We start from the raw sequence: 23,532 nt of genomic DNA on the forward strand, positions 1-23,532 counted from the left end.
GATTTTATTGCTCAAAAGAAAAAATGGAAATGACTCAGAAACTCATAGAAGTCTTTAAATTTCATTGTACTTACAAGGCCCTTACATGCCAAAATCATAGTTTCAGTAAAAATAGCTGATTCTAAAATATTTCATAAGAATATTTAATAGGAACTAAATAAATCTGGTGCAAAGTTAAATTGTTTTTTGTATAAGGCAGACCTGGGAATGAAATCTTGTTAGATATTTATTAATTGTGTGGCCTTGGAAAACTTAGATTTCCTTGCTGGATCTCATTCTGCATCTCATTCTGTAAAATGGGGATAGTGACGCCTACCAGGTGCTGGTAAAACACATCACACAATAGCTGCTACATAGCAAGTACTCAATAATTGGTAGATTTAGTAGTAGTAGTAGTACTGGTATTATTGTTACTATCAGTATTATTATTAAACAAATTATCAACTTAAGTTATCATGTAAACTTGACTGAGTACGTATGCCTTTGTTAAGAAACTCCATATGAAATCCTGATGCACTTTTTTTCCCATATTTATTCTTCTAGACCCATAGCCAATCCATATATATCAGTAAAAAATAGTATATGTTTAAACCTATAATAACAATGCAGTCTTTTTTATTATATAAATAAGTACATGGATAGCATAATGACTTATCATCAGTCTCTGTTAAATGAGCATTAAATTTATATGATATGGTTACAGTTTACCTCTAGATAAATGGACCTATTTAACTATACGTTACTTTTAGTTATATAGTCACAGTTGGTGATTTCTGTGATAGGAGCAGAGAGTAATGCTGATTTTCAGTGATAATAAGTAATGTCTTAGAGCACTGACTTTGGAATAATCTAGGTTCTCAGATTCTAGTTTTATTAACCACTCTAGCTCACATCTGAAAATTGCCAAAATGTAAACATCATAGAGTGATAAAAATTAAATAAGGGGCCAGCCCCACAGTCTAGTGGTTAGGTTTGGCACACTCTACTTTGGCAGCCCAGGTTCAGTTCCCAGGCACAGACCTACACCACTTGTCAGTGGCATGCTGTGGCAGTGACCCACATACAAAACAGAGGATGACTGGCACAGATGTAAACTCAGGGCAAATCTTCCTCAAGTAAAAAGAGAAAGATCAGCAATGGATGTTATCTCAGAAAATCTTCCTCAGGAAAAAAAAAACTTAAATAAGATAATGTATCTAAGGAATTTACCAGCTTTCTTGGCATTTATTAAGCATTCAAAATTTAGTCATCACTGTAATAAAGATAACAATAATTATGTTTGCAAAATTTCCAAAATGTTATAATTACTGAATATATATTCAATACAGCAATCATAACATACCTGCTAATAATTTTAGAGTAAAATTTGCTGGAAAGCTTTTGGTAAAGTAATTTATCAATCAATATGTATTCTCAAAAGCATATATTTTCATTTGAATATATAAAGGTGTATTTTGCTGGCATTTTTCAATAACTTGATGTGATAATATTAAGTGTCTGTCTTTAAAAGCTAGATTTATTTAATAAACAGTTTTTAAGCTGATTACAAAAATACTACTCCTCAATATCATTTAATCAATATTGTATGACTTTGTAAAATAACTTCTCTGATCAATATTGGACAAATAAATTATGACCCTTTTTTCTATATGAACACAACGCTTGAAAACATATTGAATTATGGTTGAATGCCACGAAGGAATGCTGGTAAAAGCAATTACATGTGAAATTCTTATGAGGCAGTGACTGTGCTCATTATTTCTGAGATGTAGATACCTGCTAGTGAGCATCATTAGTTGGTTCTCTTTTTAAGCAACTTATTTGAAGTTGTATTCATTTGTCTATGTGAATCATGCTGCTTACCCTGTTTAACTTGGTGCTGCTTCAGTCAGTCTGAGGCCCATAAATTGTTGTCCCTGGTCATAATGTTTTATACCTAACTAGTCTTCCACGTATAGTCATTGTTTAGTTCAAAAAGTCTGATAAACACATTGATAAGTAGCGTTTAACTGATATTTAAACTGCAGAGCATATTCACAAACTTTTACATATAATATTTTTCTATGAAAATAGTATCTAAAAGTTATACTCTTTACTCACAACATCTTTACTGCTTTGACAGAAGCCACATTCTTGTTCCTTTACACAGAATAAAAATATTAAGCCAAGAGACGAATCACCACATCATTCAGTTACTAGATTGCTATCAGAAGGCCTATCTCCTGACCTCTTACCTGCAAGACTACTCTTCTTTGTGAAATCTGTCTTCACTTCTGACTTAGATTCAAGTAACAAAAGTTTTGAATGCTTTAAAAAATTGCTAGTCCTTTTGATAAAGAGATTTGACATTCCACTTTTCCACTTAATATAATGTTTTCCTGGACTGAAAGTGAGTGCCCATTTATACATAATTTTAGCAAGTTGACGATAGCTGTCGGGTTGTCTTAAGTATAAAGATTACTGACAACTATTCAGCAAAGCCTGACAAAGAAAAGGAAAAACTGGGATTTATCTAGCTCCATCCCAGGTTCTATTTAATATATTCTGACATATTTCAAATTATAGGTCACAATCTATTTATACTTCTGGAAAGTTCATTTTGGCCAGCATTGTGGAAATGAGACTGAAACATTTTACCTTTTCTGTGAATACAAGTGAGCCAACTCAAGTCTTCTGACATTAGCGTAGAGAGACATAAGACTGAATAGTTTAGTATTGCTTTCACCATATGGTCCAAATGAACCAGTAACTGTGATTCATGAAGCCAGCAGCAGAACTAGAGTGAATCTTACTTTCATTCTCTCATGGGTTTGTTGTGAAGATTCAAGGACTGAGAACAGTGCCTGGCACTTAGTAGGCAGTCTAGTATACATTAATATGATCTCAACAATAATAATAATAATTTTTATTTTAATTTCTAATAATTATTCTTATTTAATTTCTGATTATAACAGCACTGCATGTATATTGTGGAACATTTGGAAAATATAGAAGTATAAAAGAGGATCTATTTCTTGATATAGACAGTTTACACATGCATTTTTTCCATATTGAGCTCATATTATATAAGCAGTTTTATTTCTTGTCCTTTTAAACTTTAAAATACAATGTGAACATTTTTCTATGTTATTATACATTTTACAATTGTGGTTTTGTTTATCATATAACATTCACCTTTTAGATATGTCATATTTTATATATTAACTATTTGAATTCAGGTTATCTTCAATTTTATATTATAAATAACACTCTATTGAATATTCTCACTTCTAAATTTTTTGCTTTTTATTATTACGTAATCCTTGGGATATGTTTCTAAAAGTGACATTATTTAGTCAAAGGACACTGAAATTTTTTAAAATTCCTATTGAATATTTCAAAATTGCTTGCTGTAAGGTTTGTACATCGAACATTTTTCCTTGGCATGATTTAAGAATGCTGGTTTCATCTGTGTCTGACTGGGCTCCTCCTCCACTTCCTCTTCCTTGCCTTCTACCATTTGCTCATTATGCTTTCTGGTTTTTTCTACTTGATTTGTCATAGCTATCTATTCCTATGTCCCTTATTTTTTCAATTATATGTGCTATTTTATGTTTTCAATTTTATATTTTCAATTTAATACTCTCTTGGATTCGTAAAAAGCAAGTAAGACCAAATAGCTAGCTTTTAGCGCTTCCTAAATATAATCAATGTCTATGTTAAGGGAGCTAGGACATCAAGCTTAATTTAAATTAAAAACATCTCCCATTTAAACAAAAAGTGAAAGCAAAGCAAAGATGGGCATTTTAAATGTGTGTTCACCCTTTATCAAGACGTTAATTAGGTGATCGTGTACTCTATATGCTAGGTACATATGTGACTCGACAGACATCAGTACATATGTTTTGTCATTCATTATATGATGTTTTGAGGTGTCCAAAAGTTCCTAGTTTAACTTGCCTTTAGCAAATATACCATCATATCTGGGGCAGTGGCCTGGGCCGAAAGATCTTGAATAAATGAGAAGAAAAATTCTCTCCATCTGCATGCCTATTATTATAAGGGCCCTTTCCATTGCGGTGAGAAGATTCTGATTTTTTTTCTTTTCTCAACAAGGGCCTCTTTCCTCCTGCTTCATTTCTGGGAGCAAAACCTGTCACTGCCAAAGTCCACAGATGAGGTGGCAGAGAGATTACAATGAGAGCTTCTGCTTGCTTTTTGTTGTATTCAGAAATCATTCAACACAAATGTATTGCCTACTATAAAAAATTGCATTGTCACCTGTTTACCTAGCCAGTTCTGCTTTTACATATTCTCAAACTCTCAAATTAAAATTTGACTTCCTTTCTGCATAACTCCAAACTTTAGGAGTGAGAATATTTGGGTATCTTGTCCCAAAATTACAATACTCTTGCTCCATTTCTCTAAATCAACTGTGTAGAAAACCCTGATTCACTTTGATATAAACATTAAAAGTTTAAATAACAGCCTTATAAAAGTAAGGAAAATACCAAACAGGATGAACACACCTTAGAGAATAAATATTCAAAAAGTAAAGATTAATTGTAAATATAGTTAATTACACAAATATCCTGATGATACGATATCCATGATGAAAAGAAGCTTTCATAAATTATCCTCTATTTTTATTAATAGAATGACTGAATAATTGTATGCTTTACTCCTATTTCCATTATTTTGTCCAAGGCAAACTTTATCTTAAATCTATCCTCCTCCAAGTGGGTCACAGAAATGAACTACATGGACCCTTGTTGATATAACCAACGTCAAACTATTGTATTTTATAGTAGCTTCCCATATGAATAAAGCTCATATCTTTTATTTTTAGTTTTCATTATTACAAAACTTAAGGAATCAGGAAAAACTCATTCCTACATGCAAAATTTTAATTACGCCTCTCAGATGTGTGCTTTTAATTAACTGGTGACATTTCCTTTGTTCAATTATTATAGTTCTACACAACTGTCATAAACTTATAAATTTTAATTAAGGCTGCCCCAAACCCTAGTTATATAGTGTCCACATAGGAATTTGCCAAAAGGCTTAACTGTAAGTAAACCAACAATGATAAATCCGTGAATTGCCCACTGGGATTTGTTTAACAAATTAACATTTGTGTGGAGATAACGAGGTTCTACAGTCTATAATACCAAACGATGTTTTTATAAAACTACATTTTTAAAAGTGAAAAATGCTTTGTAAATGACTTAATTGGAAATTATATTATCATTAATTATTAGATGCTATAAGACAATAAACTACATGGCCGTATCTCAGGTTGAATTCATATGAGGACTCATTCATATTACTAATTGAAATACAATTTCTTCTGAACATATTATCTATGTAAATCAAGATCTAATAGTCTAGGTGCACAGATAAAGTAGATCTATTATAGGTTTTAAGAATGCAGCAAGGTCTGGACAAATGATTTGAACAAAACATTAAAAGCTGTGTTGTATCCATATTCAGGATCCATTAACAGGGCAGCAAATTCAATATTTCATAGAGATTTGTCCCTGTGGATCCATTGCAGGCTGAATAGATAGTCATATTTTAGAGTGCCAAACTCTTTAGTCGGCTTAAACATTTCCAAAGATAAATATAGGAATTATCTTAATGAGAAAATTAACAATTAAGGAATAAAATCTCTAAACAACTCATTTTCATAAGAAAAGCTTCTTCCCTAAAGAAAATGGTATCTGTGTTACTAAAATACAATTACAGGTCATATTCTTTTAGTGCACATTCTGTGGGTTCTCATTTGCATATTTAATGAAAGCCTCAATAGCACTACCATTTCTCCTATAGCAAGAGAATATATTCTACTGTATGGACTAGCTTCCCTCAGGCAGAATGAAAATATGTAGTAAGACTCCTAGTGCCTTTTTTATTTCAATCAATCTGCTGAATATTTTTTCAGAATTCTATTATTTAGAATACCTTAATTATCAATTAATCATAAGTCAAAAATATTTATAGACATAAAACTTTCAAACCTAAAGAAACAGTAATGCTTTTACTATTAGAATGCAAATAAGAAACAGTTGGGTTGCTCTGAACTTCACTGAAAATGCTTCTTCATGTGGCTCTTTCAGTTAGCAGTATGTTAAATGCTTCAAAGAACAGTAGAAGCAATAGAAGCAGGGCAAACTCCCAGTAAGATAGAAATTAACCGTGTAGGGGATGTGAAGATCATATGGATTGATTTTCCATTTGACTAACTAAATTTGCATTTATCGTAGTAGAATTAAATGTGCACAGATTACACTCTAATAGTTGCATAACGTCCTTTGCACTGAATATTGGAATTTGCAAATTATATTTTTACTATGCATTGAGGTTAACTTTTTTCCATGGGGACATATTTTAAATTTAACAGAAAAATATGTTTCAGCGTTCACTTATGTACTGTAGAAAACACTTTTTGCAAACAGAGCTATTGCAACAATTAATAAGAATCTCAAGTATATCCTAACATGTAATAACCTAGTATTTTCAAAGCATATTATATAATACAGTACAATGCCAACAGAGTAGTTGTGATTTAGGATGGGAGTTATGATGTTATCAGATGTACTGATATAGTATATTTACATTTAAAATGAACTTATTTTTCAATAACAAATGATTTTTAACATTAGGCAAACTGTTCAATTAAAAAGATAGATTTTGGGAGTCAAACATACAAGGCTTGTAAAACTCGTTTTACTTAATCATTCTAAGCCAGAGTCACAATATCTATAAGCACTCAGCCCTGTCACACGGTGCACACTCAACACATGATAACGGTCATTACTATCACTAAATTTTGTGACTTGAACTTTGATATACTGAATTTAGAACAAATGCCATTGATTATGTTGAATTAATTATTAAAATTAATGTGTTAATGTATTCTTACTAAGATACCAGTAATTATATTTGTAACATCAAGCATTTTCTTTGTATCTTTTACGAATAAGGAAAATGCAAATGATTTGAATAGACAATGACACTCAAATATTTACCCAGAGCTGATGGCATGCAAGTTCCTCCATTTTGACAGTAGTTGCTACAGTGGTTGACTTCACATCTTTCTCCTGAATAACTAGGCCAACAGTGACACCTCAAATCACCCTTCTCATTTAAAATGCATCTTCCTCCATTTTCACAAGTCAATTTGCATGAATCATCTGGTTATAAGAAGAAATGTACAAATTAGCATGTCATTCTGTGGATGGTAAAACAAAAATAATTCAAATATACAAAAACAAAATACTAGGATTTATTTTTTTCATAAAATTCCAATAATAAATATCCATAATATAAAAGTAGATGAAACAATTGGGGCCGCCCGATGGCACAGCAGTTAAGCGCGTGTGCTCTGCTGTGGCGGCCCAGGGTTCGCAGGTTCGGATCACGGGCGCGCACCGATGCACCGCTTGTTAAACCATGCTGTGGTGGCGTCCCATATAAAGTAGAGGAAGATGGGTGCAGATGTTAGACCAGGGCCAGTGTTCATCAAGAAAAAAAGGGAGGATTGGCATAAGATGTTAGCTCAGGGCTAGTCCTCCTCATAAAAAAAAAAAAAAAAGTAGATGGAACAAAATACTATTAGAAAACAGAGAAAATTTCAAACCATTGTTGAATGGTGAATACAAATACTGAATTAACTTTTATTCTTCTTTAAGCTTAAAGCATTATTAGCCATTTCTTATATTTGTTACAATATTAAACAATAAAATCAACTGAAACTTTCTAAAAATAAAATATTTTTAACCAATAAGTTTTCTTTATGATATGGGCAAACATGGCCTAATTTTTAAGACTGATAGTAAACCAAACTGAAATACGTAAGATTTGTTATAGTATATATAATATATATTTTAGTGTGTCTATATGTACATATATACATACAATTAATAGGACAGGGAAACATTTAATGAAAAGATACTCTTTGATGTACATCCTTATTAATCATATACAAACACCTAAAACTAAAAGTCACTTAGATTTGGTACAAGATGGTGACAAAACAGTGTCAGAAACATTTCTATATGTAGAATTTCCATACGTAAAATGATTAGACACAACTTCTCTACTTAATACAGCACAAACCTTTTATTTTGGCTGAGAATAAGAAAGAATGGTTATCCCTTGGGGTAGCAAAATTATTTTTAATAATATGATGAGTCTGATTTATGATAAAGATTGGTTTGGAATCATTTTCTATATTATTTTTGTATGTGTGCTGACATGGCCTTGTTCCATTAGAAATACTGCTTTACTTAGAGCAGGACACAATGTCCAATGGAACAAAAATGATTGAGAATATCGTAAGAGGCATTCTATTCTAGGATATGTCTTTTACTAAAGCTGTGCCTATTTTATAGTGAAATAAGGTAAAATCAAGATAGCCTATATTCTTTATTCAAGATGCTTTGGCGCATACATAGCAGAAGATTGACTATATCACTGTAATAAGCACAAGAGTATCTTAAAGAGCCTCAGTGGCTTCAAAGGACACAATGACTCAAGTACTATATCCACTGTCATAAACAGAGACTATCTGTCAGCAATGCTGAACAACTCTGAGACTTGTCTGGTGGCAAAGCAAAGTTTCCAATACTTTACCATGTAGGTAGACTTCAGGTTGGCATTACTAAAGTCTGCATTTGTAATACGAAGGACTCTCTCATGAGGTACTATATGTACAGGCATAAAGAAAATGACAGTTGATATAATGAGACCTGTGTTTAGGTCCTAGTTCTGCCACACGCTAGACATACAGATTAAACTCTTAGCCTCAGTAACTTCTACTTTAAAATGACCTTAATGACAAATGTACAACGTAACTCATAGATTTGTTGTGAATATTAAAGTAAATAAGAAATTTGAGAGAAAAAGTTAAAATTATTAAACTTTGTAAATATTAAGTACATAAGTATATACCATACACACAAATGAGAAATTGACTTCCAGCCCAAATCTACCGTATCTAGAATGGTAGAAGGATGAAGAGCTGAGATCTGGGTCTACAAGGTGTATTGTTAAATTTCAACAGGAAATTGAGGCACTTATTTGGTAAATTACCAAGTAACATTCTTATTTTGCATTTTTTACTGAGTGCCCATAAGGTACACTGAGAATACAGCTCACGTGGAATAACATCCGTGAATGCCAGAAGGTGAGCATTGAATGGAACTGACTGAAAGTCACTGTGCCTGGACCTGGATCAGAGAATGTGAAGGAAGGAACTGGAAGTGAGAAGTGAGTTTAGAGATGGGTAGAGAGTCATAGCAGATCCTTGGATTTTGGACTTTGTCGCAAAAGCAATGTTGAGTCTTTGAAGAGTCTAAAAAGTCTGAGAATGACTGTACTGGCAGGGGTTAAATTGAAAGCAGGGAGACCATTAGGACTCTGTTTAAATTATCCAGGCTAGATAAGATGATGTCCTAAAATAGAGTAGTGTGGGAGGGGTAAATGTGGATATATTCTAAAAGTAATTGGAAGGTAAAAATCACATTGATGCTGTATAAAGAAGGCATAGAAAAATTAAGGAAAATTCTTCTGACACAAGGGCAATAGGAACTGAAGAGTTGATTTAGTTTTGGACTTATTAAATTGGAGACAACTATATAAATGCAAGTGGGAATCTCCAGCAAAGAGTTGAATATAGAGGTCAGATTCTGAAGAAAGATCTAGAGTGCAAATATGCTTGCTTAATTTAAAATTTACTAAAACATTTCTAACTCATTCAGCATGAAATATCCTAATCGGAGTTGTGAATGTGAGCAGTGAAGATAAATATTTAAGGCAGTATGATCACAGTTAAGATTATTATGAGAGGGCTCATTTTCACCTGCAGATATTCTATGTAAACCACATATATATTCAAAATCTCTACATGTTAGGACATGTGCATTTCTATAATGTGCCTCAGGCACCAGAAATTTAAAAATATAACACCGTCTGATGAAATGGAAGTGAGGTTACATTCTTTCAACACCTTACTGTAATAGTTCTATAATGAAAAAGAAGGCTGCTTTTGTCAATAACTAAATCACCCCCAGAAGCCAAGTTCCAGCAATTATAATCAACTATAGGAAAGAGCAGGTGAATACTTCCCCAAGAATGAGTAACATTTGAATTTCAAATTTCTTACATGAAGATTAAAAATATTTAGTGTGCTCATCATTTAACAATAGCAGCTAGAGAAAGGCAAGTAATTATAAAGAGCTGAAAAACTTGGCTATATCAAATGTTAATGTCACGAAAAAATTAATTGGCATTTATCTACACCAATCAATAATTCTGAAATCCACTTATTTATATTCTTAACTGAAGTGATCCAAGCTGTTTGTTACCAAGGCTCATATGCATAGAGGCCAAGGGGAATATTTTTTAACACTCTGATTATTTAAATTTAAGATTTTATTTTAAATTACAAAATGAACTTTAAGAAGGTTTCTGTAATCATGCCTTTCCAAGCAGAGTTGAAATAGTAAAACTGAAATCTCTAAAAAAGTTTTAGATCTTGGATAAGGATGTATTTAGACAAACATGCTTCCTCATTTCAAACATAAAACTATACAATTTGGTAAATTAATACAGCAAAAAACTTGCTTCCTTTTCTTATCTACTTCATGACAGATTTATCTTAGAGTGAGGTATGTCTACTTTTTGCAAGGCATCGTCCTATGCACTGTCTGCATGGTATTTATAGTATTTCCAATGACTCTGGACATGGGTACTATGGGAAATATGGAGGCACTGGGGTGTATTGTGTGAAAGTTAAGAGTGTGGAATGCCTAGGCATACCTTGGGGTACCACCATTTAATAATAGCAGTTAAATAGTAATGTTAGACAATCAATTGAGCCTCTCCATGCTTTAATTTTCTCACCTGTTAAAATAGGGGCAGTCACAGTATAATATTATTGGGATTTTGTGAGGATTAAATGAAACAATGTACATATAGCATACTTAAAATGTGCCTTGATCATAAGCCTTCAAAAAATTTATTATTATGACTGGTAGTAGTAGTATTTATGTTTAATTCAAATTTACACAGAAGCAACTGAGACTGAGGGAGACAGGGCCAAACAAATTAGTTAAGTGATAGATCTTGGCCTAATCCAAAGTTCCACCTTGGCTCTACCCCAGGCCAAGTTCTTCCTGTGTATTTACTGAGTTTAGATTGTTGGATAAATAATTAGCACTAAGCAAAGAGGAAAAAAGAAGGGTTATGTAGAAAAGACTTTGATGTCTAGTTATAGAGGAAAAACAACAAAAACTGTCTGCAACTTGACCATAAAAAAACACTTACAACATCTGAGCCAACGTAAAAGTCACACTGGTAGCATTAGCAGTGTACTTCTGTGCAGAATCCTAATCTCTCTCCCAGGGGTCTTTGCCACCCAAACAATAGTATAAGTAGACATGGGACATAGGAGGCACCTGTGCGAGCACTGGTCACAGGTGTGTGTGGAACTAGTGAAATGCGGCACGTCTCCTACAAGGAAGGATTTGTTGACATTTTTGAGAATCTGTTTCTGAGAGGTTGAGTAGACTATGTTGCCACACATAGTTCACCTACGTGACCATGTCAGAGCATCAAGTGAAAAATGTACCTGATGACGTCTGAAAATGTTCATTTGATTCTCTTATTTTACATCACAATTGAGATCACAGCTACTCTGGTTGGGAAGAAAATCGTTACAGAGAAAGTGTGCATCCTAGTGTCAGGGACAGCATCCCTTTTCAATAACTGGTGCTAAAGCACCCATCCAAAACACCCAACATGATTCACATTTAGCTCTCGGTTAAGAACTTTCCAACCTCACCACCCACAACAGCACTTCACACGTCCTACACGCTAACTGAAATATATGACTCATTATTTTCTTTACATGCCATATTTTCATGCCTTTTCAGACAGTTTCAATGTTCTGCTCCTTCATTCTCACTTATCTAAATCCAATCTATCTTTGCAGACCTTGTTTTAAGGTCATATTCTACAGGAAATTAAAATCAATTTTATTATTGGATAATCATGTGAATCCTCATAATAGGTTTTGTTTTGTTTTTTTTTTTTTTGTGAGGAAGACCAGCCCTGAGCTAACATCCGTGCTAATCCTCCTCTTTTTGCTGAGGAAGACCAGCTCTGAGCTAACATCTATTGCCAATCCTCCTCCTTTTTTTTTTTCCCCCAAAGCCCCAGTAGATAGTTGTACGTCATACTTGCACATCCTTCTAGTTGCTGTATGTGGGACGTGGCCTCAGCATGGCCAGAGAAGCGGTGTGTCGGTGCGCGCCAGGGATCCAAACCAGGGCTGCCAGTAGTGGAGCACGCGCATTTAACCGCTAAGCCACGGGGCCAGCCCCCTCATAATAGTTTTAACTCTGTCTCTTCTGTGGCTTGTATCACTACCCACATAAATACCTATTTACTGGTGTTTGTGTCATTCATCATTTCATCTTTGCATCCTCTTCAGCACTGTATATCCAATGCTTCAAGAATATATATTAAAAGAAAGAGTTATGGTAGTTTTAGACACTTAGTGTCTTGGAAAAGGCAAAAGTCCTCAGATTGCATGTAACCCCTAGCAAAGAACGAGGAGAAAATGATATGGGGTTGGAGGTGCTGACTGAGGGTAATACACAGTGTTCATGTGAGGAGTCCATTCTAATGAAGAGAAATACAACAGGTAGGAAACCTGCCCTGAAGAGATCCTAGAGTGTATCTCACTGGAAAATGTTGCATCCTCAAGGGATTTTAGAGCACTCTGTTTTTGTCTGTGACATAAGATTTAGTAAATGTTGATTTTCTTTTCTTTAATAGCATTTTTTTTTCCATTATGGCTAATGTCTTAAATATGAGGGAACTTATTGTCAGCTTACCTAGACATCCAAGAGAATTTCTTCTTTCCCTTTCCTATCATACTATTTTTGTTTTTATTTTACTTTTGACTTTTTGTTATTTAATATTTATCAGGATCTGAAATGATGTTTCAATTTTTTTTAATCTTTGTTCCACCCACTAGCTCCTAAAATATAAACCCCATGGCGAAGCAATGTAGTCAGTTTTGTTTCTAAATTGGTCCTTAGTTTCTACATTACTGTTAACGGTTTGCTCATAAGCCCTCAAAATATTTATCATTATTATTAGTATTCATTTTTAATCAAATTTTACACACAAGAAACTAAGACTTAGTTTCTTAATTAATCCTCAGTTTTTAAATTAGTATTTGGCACACAGAAGTTGTTCATGAATAACTTGTTGAATGAATAAATGGATTTTGGGGTTGGGTTTAAACTAATAGCAGAAAGGCATCCTCAGAAATATTATCTTCACTGATATGAGAGCTATATAAAACTGTCTTGATTCTTTGTGTGATTTCAAAGTTCTTAATCAACTCTTAAATGCATAGTAAGTGCTCAATGCAGCTTTAGTGAATAAATGTAGAATGAATTGATAGGAAGCCATCATTAGAGAGAAGAGTAGTTAACCCAGGCATTCAAGAACCAATGATATCAAGACAACTAAATTGATGATTGAGTAGCTAATTTTGCTCAGTTTCAATAGTTGTGAAAATTTATCATACGAATTAATTCATTATTTACAGAATAATGAAGTTTACCTACCTAACAGGCTGTCATCACTGCAGGTGCCATTAATCAAATATTTTCCTTCTGGGCACACACAGGTGGCCCCAGAAGGATTCAGCAAACAGAGGAATTCACATGCTAAATCCAAGCATGGATTGGGTACTGATTAAAACAAAACAAAAGAAAACAAAGAAATGCATAACTATAATACAATAGGTTTCAAAAACATAAAATTCAATAAGGTGAAATGATTTACTAGCAATGCTGAAAAGAAATCACATCAAATTTCCACTGGGAGTATCTCATTCCAATGTTACCATTCTCCTTTATAGGTGAAGAGAAATTACTACCCAACAACCATCATTTACAGAAAATTTACCCTAATTTACATTTCCCACAAGGAAGAAGAAATTATTCAAACACATATTTAGTCACTCTTCCTGTGACTAATAGCTTTTTGACAAGCGTTGGTCTGAGATATCACACTGCTGTTTGGGGCTGTGTGTAAAAGTAAAGCCAACAGATCTAATCCTCATTTTTGATAGTTTCGGGACTGCTTAACAGAGAGAAACAGCTTCCCCCTGGTATTTACAAAGGCTTAAAATCCATAAGTATTTGTTCAAAACACAAACAAGCAAATGATAACTTTTTTTTTTTTTCTAAAAACCACGTTTAACATGGTTTCCTTTCCATCAGGTAGGAGTTTGTGTGCGTGGGTAAATGTGTGCCAAATTTATTTTTGTCTGAATTTCTATCCAGTTAGCATCCTCTGTAGTCATAGCTCCTTTGTGGCGCTCCTTAGAGAAACTGTAATTAGAATGAAACAGAAGTGGCACCTAGGTAGTGAAATGGTGACTATCAAAGTGGCTTTCCTTCTGTAAGAACCACTATTCAAATATCTATTATATTCAGGGCAGAATTTTATTTACTTAGTTTTTATGAAGGTGGCAATATTTGACTATGAAGAGGAATCAAACAGAACTAGAGGACGAGAGGGGGTATCCTCATATTAATCTTGGAACCATACAGGTTAGATCATTGATGAAGAGAGACAAAACTTAGAATAAAATTTCAGGAAATTTTTAGGGGGCTATATGATGTTTTAACCTGTTTCCAAAACTGATTTGGATAAATATCAATTGCTACCTTTCTAGATCATTGCCCCAAATGAAGTTAAATCCCTTTTTATTTGCTGTAAATAACAATTATAAATGAATCTTAAACAGTTTCTTGAAGGGTGAACATATACACAAATACAGATCATTAGAATTTCAGCCACATGTTTTTACTTTGTTCTTCAATATTTTGGATGGTTGTGTTTGAAATATATCTTTCAAGATAATTCCATCAATTATTTACCTATTCCTTTCTAGGAGGGAATGTAACGATAAAAATCATAAACAATCAGAGAAAATACAACCCTTGGGAACAGTTCTCCTCAGATACTTTTCAGGATGGAATGTTAATGCTGTAATTGTTGCTTGGTTATCAGTAACAAGGGTCAAAATGGCTAATGGTGAATTTTCTTACTTGCATGGTTTGTCTCTAGACTCACAAAGTTTTATTAAGAATTCTAGAAAAACAAAATCAGACATTTTCATTTATAATAAAGTCAATTCTAATTCCAAGAAAACACGGCCAAATGCTGACATTTTCATATCTGTTATGGCAGAAATGGAAACTTTTGCATTATTTCTCGACTTAGGTAATTTCAGAAGTCTGGTGATATCAAAATTAAAGTTACTTAACTTACTCAGCTTAAGACATTGAAATAGTTAAGGTATTTAAAAATCCTTTCTTTTGAGAGTCATAAAGAAGAAACTGCACCAATACATACAACTCCATAAAATATTATACTTACAGTCTAGTTGTTTATAGCGATGAGATATCAAAACACCTTTTGTTTTATCAACATCTAAAGCTAGGTACTCTACTGAACCATGGCCAAATTTTTGTACTCGAAATACACCATTTTTAGGTCCTGCTCCATATATGTAATCTTCAAAGACATCAATCCTATGTGGATGTAACAAGCCTAGAATTTTTAAAACGTGGAGTTATAAAAGTTGCAATGTAAATACTGAGGCAAAAAAATTAAGTTTATCCAAGATCATATAGAAAATCATCTTATTATTGTTTTTTTAAAAAAAAACTTTCAGGAATTAGAATACTTTTAATATTAGCTATAAAGTTGAAAGAATTAATTACTTTGCAGTAGGAAAATGTGAGATACTAAACACGTCACTCAGAACATAAAAAACATTTCCATCATCATTTTAATCATCTTCACCACCACACAGCATTTGCTGGGGGCTTATTATATGCAGAGTAATCTCTGCTGTGCGGTTCGCAGACAAAAGAAAAGACGACAGGCCAATCTTATCCATTGCACAAATACAGGCAGTTCACAAAATTCTCAATTTGTCTTCTGGATCAAATTAATGATCAAATTTGATTACCTGAATGAGAATTTTATCAAGCAATCATAAGTTGATTTTAAAGAGTAAAATCTAAAAAGATATTTGACATCACTATTGTCTGTTTTAGAAATGAGATAAAGAAAATGAACTGGCACATGGTAATCATGCATATGACTAGTTTGGCTAAAAATAATAGAACCTATCATTTCTTACATTTTAAGAAATGACTATTACTTTAAGAGATTTTATAAAAAGAATAATTTAACTTTTAGTACTGAAATCTATAACAAGTAAATAACAACATTTATATTTTACCTATTATCCAAAGGTTATAAAACATACAATACCTTTTAAACTTACATATTTTTCTGCAATGTTTCTTGAAATAGTAAAATGTACACTTACGCTAAAACAAGTTAACTTTATTATAACCAATTAAAGGAATGTGAAATTTTTTTCCATCTAGGGTTATCATACAAAAAACACATCAGGTAAAGGCACAATAGAAGTTCAACTTAATTTTCTTTTAACTTCTCTGCTTTTGTTAAAAAAACAAGTGGCGAAGCTATATTCAGTAAATATAATATGTAAATTTAAAAATGTTAAGAACATATTATGAACAATTTGTGGTAAATAAGGAAAGGGGTTGTGGTAGAGACAGGAAAGAAAAACAGAAGGGAAAGAAATTCGAGTCAGCAGAAAGAACTGAGATTGCGAGGCAAGGAAAGTGTGAGGCACAGAAGGGAGCCAGAAAATGAGAGAGTGAAAAACAGGAGGTGGGCACAGAGGTGGAGATAAAAAGGTGTCACAAAGAACACAAGTCAAGTCTGCTGTCCCTGGTGGTAGAGGTAAGTTGTCATTTTTACACACTGCTTTTTGCTTGGATGAGAGTATCTTTATCAATCACCTATAAAAATAATTGTTACTATGATGTTTTATTGTATACAATAACTTATTTCCTGCTTATCGCTGCAATTTGAAATAAAAATTAGTGTTCACAGGCACTAATCTTGACTACTTGAAGTGTTCTGCTCAGAATGGAATATCCACAGAGACAATAGAAGGAATATTTTCTGAATCTGGGCAGCAGTGGACCTAGAGTCGGGACGTTCTCCTGGCCTGGTCTCTGTTATTCTAACAGGAATAAAAATTGTTTTCAATAGTAAGAGCTACAAGTTGAAAGGAGAAAGAATTTGAGGAAATCCAGAATGGAAATCTCCCATACTCATGTTTACATACAATTATTTAATACTCTCAATAATAATTAAAAGCAAAAACAAAGCACTTCACAAACCTTGTTTGCTGCTGACAGAGACTACTGAGTCAGAGCCGTCATACAGAACACTGCCAATAACGGAGAGCTCCAGGTCAGCCCAGTATATCCGCTCACTGAAAGGATCCACAGCCAGACCTGCAAGACCAACACATGCAATTAACAGAAACAAATTCGAGATTGTTTAAAATTATGTTTTTGCTTTTTAATGTTAATTATGATTGACATTTTACTTCAAACATCACAGAAATTACCCAGTCTATATCACTTTACTGTAGAAATCAGAAAAGGTGAAATAATTCAATCCTTATCTGAAATACATAGGTGTAGATTACATAAAATTTATTTAATAAGCTGTAGCAAAAATCTTACTTCACATAGGAAAAGCTACCCTAAACAACTTTCCTTTACTTACTGGTTTTTATTATGGCTATTTTCTAAAATATTTTTCCATGATATTTTAACTTTAATCTTTATGGTATACACAGAGTTAATTCATCATTTAAATGACTTATCCAACCATTATTTAAAATAATTCAGTGTAATTAGTTATATTTCAAATCTCTTCATGAAGGTGCATTTCTCAGAATGTAAAAGGTTCATGGGCTTAATTGTAAGATATTTTCACCCCTTTGGAGTTGGCCTACAGTGTTGTGAGACATCTGTGTGTATTCTGAAGTTTAAATTGACTAAAGATTGATGTTTATAGTAGAAAAGAATGAATAGTAAATTCCTTAATTAAGGCTCTGGTTGTGCTTAAATTTTTCACTCCAATTTTTTACTCTAATCACTCATTTGCTTGGAGACTGTCATCATTTTTATGATCAGTGTTTGTTAGTGAATAACAATGAACTAAAATAATATGTGTTAAAAATGTTTTTCTACTTATTCAATTTTTAATTTTTTATTTCATAATGTAATTGGAGTCTAGCCAGTATCTTGTTGCAAAAATATCAACACACAGATTATCTTAAGTAAACTTCCTTCAACATAAAATAGTGAGATCCGTGACATATGTATTCTATAATAAATCTTCACTACTGTAGATATTGAATTTATGTGACACAGCTAGCCTTTTTTTTTTTTTTTTGTGAGGAAGATCAGCCCTGAGCTAACATCCGTACCAATCCTCCTCTTTTTGCTGAGGAAGACCAGCTCTGAGCTAACATCTATTGCCAATCCTCCTTCCCCCCCCCCCCAAAGCCCCAGTAGATAGCTGTATGTCATAGTTGCAAATCCCTCTAGTTGCTGTATGTGGGACGCGGCCTCAGCATGGCCGGAGAAGCGGTGCGTCGGTGCGCGCCCGGGATCCGAGCCCGGGCCGCCGGTAGTGGAACGCGCGCACTTAACCGCTAAGTCACCGGGCTGGCCCACAGCTAGTCTTTAGATATGACATATTATATACTTTGATAGTACAATGCAATTAAAATACCTTTAGTGTCTGCGAGCTAAAGAGTTTTCCCAATCAGAACATTTAAGAAACAACGGAGGTACAACTCAATGGCAAGGCAACTGAATGAAAAGTATTTTTGAGTTTATGCTAATTGTATTCCTGTGTAGAAGGACCAAGATTTAACAACCAGAATGAAAACGTACCATGATGAAAATCATTTGGGAATAATTCTTCAGTCAAGTTCGTTCATCTATCCTAAATATAATCAAACTAAATATAAATATTGCTCCTTATGTATAATATAAAGATGTACTATGCTCAGTCAGCCTCTGAGAAATGACTTAATTAAAACAAGTGGTCCGTGTTTTAATAGTTCCTGCTCAATGGTTAATTTGCTATTTGGAGTCACATTAGGAATTATGTTTTTTCTTCTTCACATATAATTATGGGTAACATGAACCGTAAAATGATCCAGTTGCCTGTTGCCACCATTCTATTTCAAAACAGTTGTCTAAGAAGGATTGAAAACACTTTTCATTCTCTTCCACTAGTTTAATACAACAAAGAAGTAGATGAAAAAAAAAAGCTGTCCTCAACAAAAGTAGTCTTTACATTTGGATATTACATTTGTTAATCGAAGAAAACAAGGCGTGTATAATCCACTTTAATTATCAATATTGTTTCTTTAGATTCAGTGTCAGTAAAAAGTTCTCTAAAGTGTCGTATATTGCATTTTTAGTCTAGGATTGTCTAAGACATACTATTTTTATCGGCTCTAGTCACGTACTGTACTATCGGATGGAATTACACCTAGATAAAAATTATATAACTAAGCTTTTAGATGAGTGGGATTTATATCCCAAAAAATCCACAAATCAATGATTTTGATTTTTCCTTAAGCCCTTTAATAAAAGATATAGTCTTTTAAATTAAAAAGTTAGTAAAGGAATCAACTAACTTTTCTCATTATAGAGATGAGAGTCAAGTTTATATGAAAGAACAAGTTCATTTCTATCTATAAAATATCACATTTCCTTTTTGTCTTTAACAAAGAAACAATAATAAATTGGGGAAAAAATTAATTCCCAAGTCATTCTTATCTGAACTGGGAATGATGAATATTTGGAACCAAGTCAGTATAATTACAGAAAATTTAAAACAAAATGCCATACTTGTTCTAATCAATCATAATGGAATCACAATTTAGAAGGCTTATAAAAGATAAAGACACAGGCTCACTAAGTTTTAGGAATGCATGATAATGACCCTAATCATGTAGTCATTTTCTTAATATCTCCCATGATACCAGGAATACTGTTACATTTTAGAGATTTTTGAATCTCACTTTTGTTGAACTCTGAAATTTTCCAAGATCTTCCCTCTAGTTCTCCTATTTCCACTATGGTCTAAAATGAAGAAAACGAAAATGGTAAAAGCAAAATCTTATGAGAAACGACCATAGTACCAACGGGATATTTAACAGAGAAGACTTGCAGAGAGCAATAAATTGAAATCACTGTGTTTTCAGAAATAGAGAAAAAGAATATATACATTCTGTGGTAAAGGAAAGCCAAGATTTGTAAGATAGTAATAACCAGCAAGTGTGCACTACCATATTCTTGATTTAAGAGGGGTCCAAAAAACTGAAAATATTTTCCAGTATGTCAAATTTATTTTCAAAAATTGTTAAAAGTATTGTTTGAGATACATTGCCTACTTAGAGTTTAGATTCCAAACTACATTAAAGTTCTTTTTTCATATATATACATACCTGCACACACAGACGCATTTAAGAAATTCTACTATGCTAACTCTGCTTTGCCTCCCACATATACCCTACCCTTTCATCTCCCTGTTATTCGTCTAGTTATGCTATTCTCTGCTCTCATCAGGACCATTCAATGGACTGTTAGCGGGTCAATTAGTCTCTGTATCTATTAATTCCATTGGCACAGGGCTACCAAAGCAATATGCCTGAAGAACTACCTTCTTCACAGCATTCCTTGAATCAAAACTGTACAGTAGTTCATTATTGACTAAAAACTCATGTCTAAATACCTTAGCATTTAAAGTCCTCTATTCTCAGCTCATGTTACATTCCTCAACCTTCCCTTTCTAGGTGCACCACAACTCCTGACATCATGGAACATGCTATACACACTACATTGCAGCCCCTGGCTCAGAGTGCTATCTCATTTAATACATACAGCAATATTTTGTTAGTTATTATTATCCTTGCTTTACTAATGATAAAATTAAACTCTGAAGATAATAAGTTCATTTCTTTTTTTTTTTTTTTTTTTGTGAGGAAGATCAGCCCTGAGGTAACATCCATGCCAATCCTCCTCTTTTTGCTGAGGAAGACCGGGTCTGAGCTAACATCTATTGCCAATCCTCCTCCTTTTTTTTTTTTCCCCAAAGCCCCAGTAGATAGCTGTATGTCATAGTTGCACATCCCTGTAGTTGCTGTATGTGGGACGCTGCCTCCGCACGGCCTGAGAAGCGGTGTGTCAGTGCGCACCCGGGATCCAAACCCAGGCCGCCAGTAGCAGAGCGTGCGCACTTAACCGCTAAGCCATGGGGCTGGCCCCCCATTTCTGAGACCTCACAGCTATTAAGTGACATCCTGGGATTCAAAGCCACGTGTATCTGACTCCAAAGAACATCTCTATAAAAACCGCTCCACGATAGATTGTCTGCCCGCCTTTCAATGTCTACCCATCCTTCAAGCACTTGTTCAAGTCACACTTTTCACATACTTTTTCTGTACTGGAGATAATCTTTCTTGCCTCTGAACTCCCATAATATAAGGCATATAACAGTTCTCACATTTTGCCTAAACTACAATTACTTCTGTGCATGTCTCTTTCGTTTTTTTCCTCCTGAGATGTAAGTCCATGAGAAAAGGGACTGAGCCATGTTCATCAAGTTATCCACAGTGCTGAGCGGAATGGCTAGCACGGGGAAGATGTTCAGTACGTGCACTTTTCACTTGGCCCTTATGAGATGTATGAGATGTTGGGATGTCCAGCCCTAATTTCCTTTACTCTGCAGGGGTACCCATCCCCCAATTGCTGCTTTGGTAGCTAAGGACTCACACTTGCCCTCCTTCTCCAGAAAATTTTGCTCAACTATCTACAGCAGCTTTGATTGGGAAGTTAGACCACAAAGGCCAACCAGTGACTGATGGGGCATATAAAAAGCTGACCCTCTTGCCTGTCATGGAATTTACCCTCCAAAGCACCTCCTCTGTTTCTCAAGCTCAGACTAGACTTGATATGAGACATAGTCTTACTAGGTCTTTTCCCTTTCTTTCTCTGTCTTTTACAGGTTTCTCCTGAGTAACACTCCGTAAATAATCTTTACAAGAATCTCTGTCTCAGGATCCCTCCTAAGAACCCTCCAACAGGCAATTCTATAAACTGTTGCCAGAGTCATTCTTTAAAATAAAATCATGTTACATATACTATGATTATGTAAGATTTTAACATCACAAAAGTTTGTTTAAATTAATTTTGCAACGTTTCTGTAAGTCTAAAATAAGTTGAAAATAAAAAGTTAAGAAAAAAAAGTAAAAAATTCTTTAAAATATGAAAATAGAGTTTGAGCAAATCATTCCATTCTCCTCCACCATTCCCTCCAATGGCTCCCCTTAAAGCTAGAATAGAATCCAGTTTTTACCAGTGTGTTTCAGGTCCTAGAGGAGCTGTACCTGGCCATCTTGCCACCCTCATATCTACCATTCTCCCGAGTTGCTTATATGCTTCTAGGCATACTAATGTTCTTGCTGTTTTTAACACATGCTAAGCTCATTCCTAACTCATAATTTGCCATTCTCTCAGCTTGGAAAGCTCTTCCCTCACATATTTCCATAGCTTGCTATCTCTCTTCATTCAGTTATCTTCTCAAATATCACCTTTCTAGAGATGACTTCTCTGATACTCTTAAGTAAAATAGTACCCCCCCATGCCCATCCCTTAATATGTTTTTTTCTATATCGCTTATGACTTTCTGACATGATGTATCATATATATTCTATCCTCTACAGGAAGGTAAGTTTCATGAGAGTTGAAACTTTCTTCACAGGGGTAAGAAATTGTTTCTTCAGCATATGGAACAATTTGTAGCACCAGGTGGGTGTTCAATTAGTATCTGTTAAATCACTGAATAGAGACACATTTATGCAAATGAACTAAATCCCAAAGACGGCTCCTTCCCATAAAGAGTAAAAACAATTTTCCTGGAGGAAAAGGCATAGGCACACTAAAAGTGAATAAGAATATTTGTGCCAAATATAAAGAAATTTTCAGGTACAAAAGATATTACAAATCATAACTGTTAAATAATATGTGCTATAGAAAATGTATTCTATCCTTTGATGGGGATGTAGTAGGCAGAGGTATGTGGCACAAAATCCCTAAGGCTCTTGTAGTCTGAAAATGTTTTACTGAGGAAGAAGTGCTAAAGTTAGACCTTATAAGACAGGTAAGATTCAACTAAGTACACAAAAGTTGGAAAGGCATTCTTGATGGGGAACTTGGGAGGAAAATGGAATGGGAGAAAGAACAGAGAGGGAATGGGAGAGGCAGAAAAAAGACTCCTAGGAGCACAGAGAGTATGGAGTAGTAGTTTAGATGACATGGCTGGGAGGGAGATTAAAGCCAGATTGAAAAGAGCTGTGAATGAAAAGGCAGGGAATCATAACATCTGTCTTTCACAAGAATTATTTATATTTTCCCACCTCTCTGTCCTTTTAGTTTCTCATCCTCTAGGGATATTACCATCTATCCCGACATCATTAACATATAACTTTAAAAATACCCTATTATATTGCTATAAACTGTCAAAATTTCA

General features: G+C 33.9%; 1 protein-coding gene across 5 annotated transcripts in view; it reads right to left on the minus strand.

The window, feature by feature from the left end:
* The window catches only part of LRP1B (LDL receptor related protein 1B), a 1,862,264-nt gene that overhangs the window by 77,701 nt on the left and 1,761,031 nt on the right, over positions 1–23,532 (minus strand). For all 5 annotated transcript variants that reach the window (XM_087435122.1, XM_087435120.1, XM_087435121.1 and 2 more), the window contains 4 exons: positions 17,307–17,423; positions 15,454–15,627; positions 13,629–13,754; positions 7,011–7,175 (listed from right to left, as the gene is read on the minus strand). In XM_087435122.1, coding sequence (XP_087291248.1) covers positions 7,011–7,175; positions 13,629–13,754; positions 15,454–15,627; positions 17,307–17,423 — 582 coding nt within the window. The remainder of the gene's footprint in view (positions 1–7,010; positions 7,176–13,628; positions 13,755–15,453; positions 15,628–17,306; positions 17,424–23,532) is intronic.

This window comes from Ceratotherium simum, chromosome 9, assembly GCF_057802395.1.
Source record: "Ceratotherium simum simum isolate JZ-2026a chromosome 9, ASM5780239v1, whole genome shotgun sequence".
Classification (NCBI taxonomy): domain Eukaryota; kingdom Metazoa; phylum Chordata; class Mammalia; order Perissodactyla; family Rhinocerotidae; genus Ceratotherium; species Ceratotherium simum.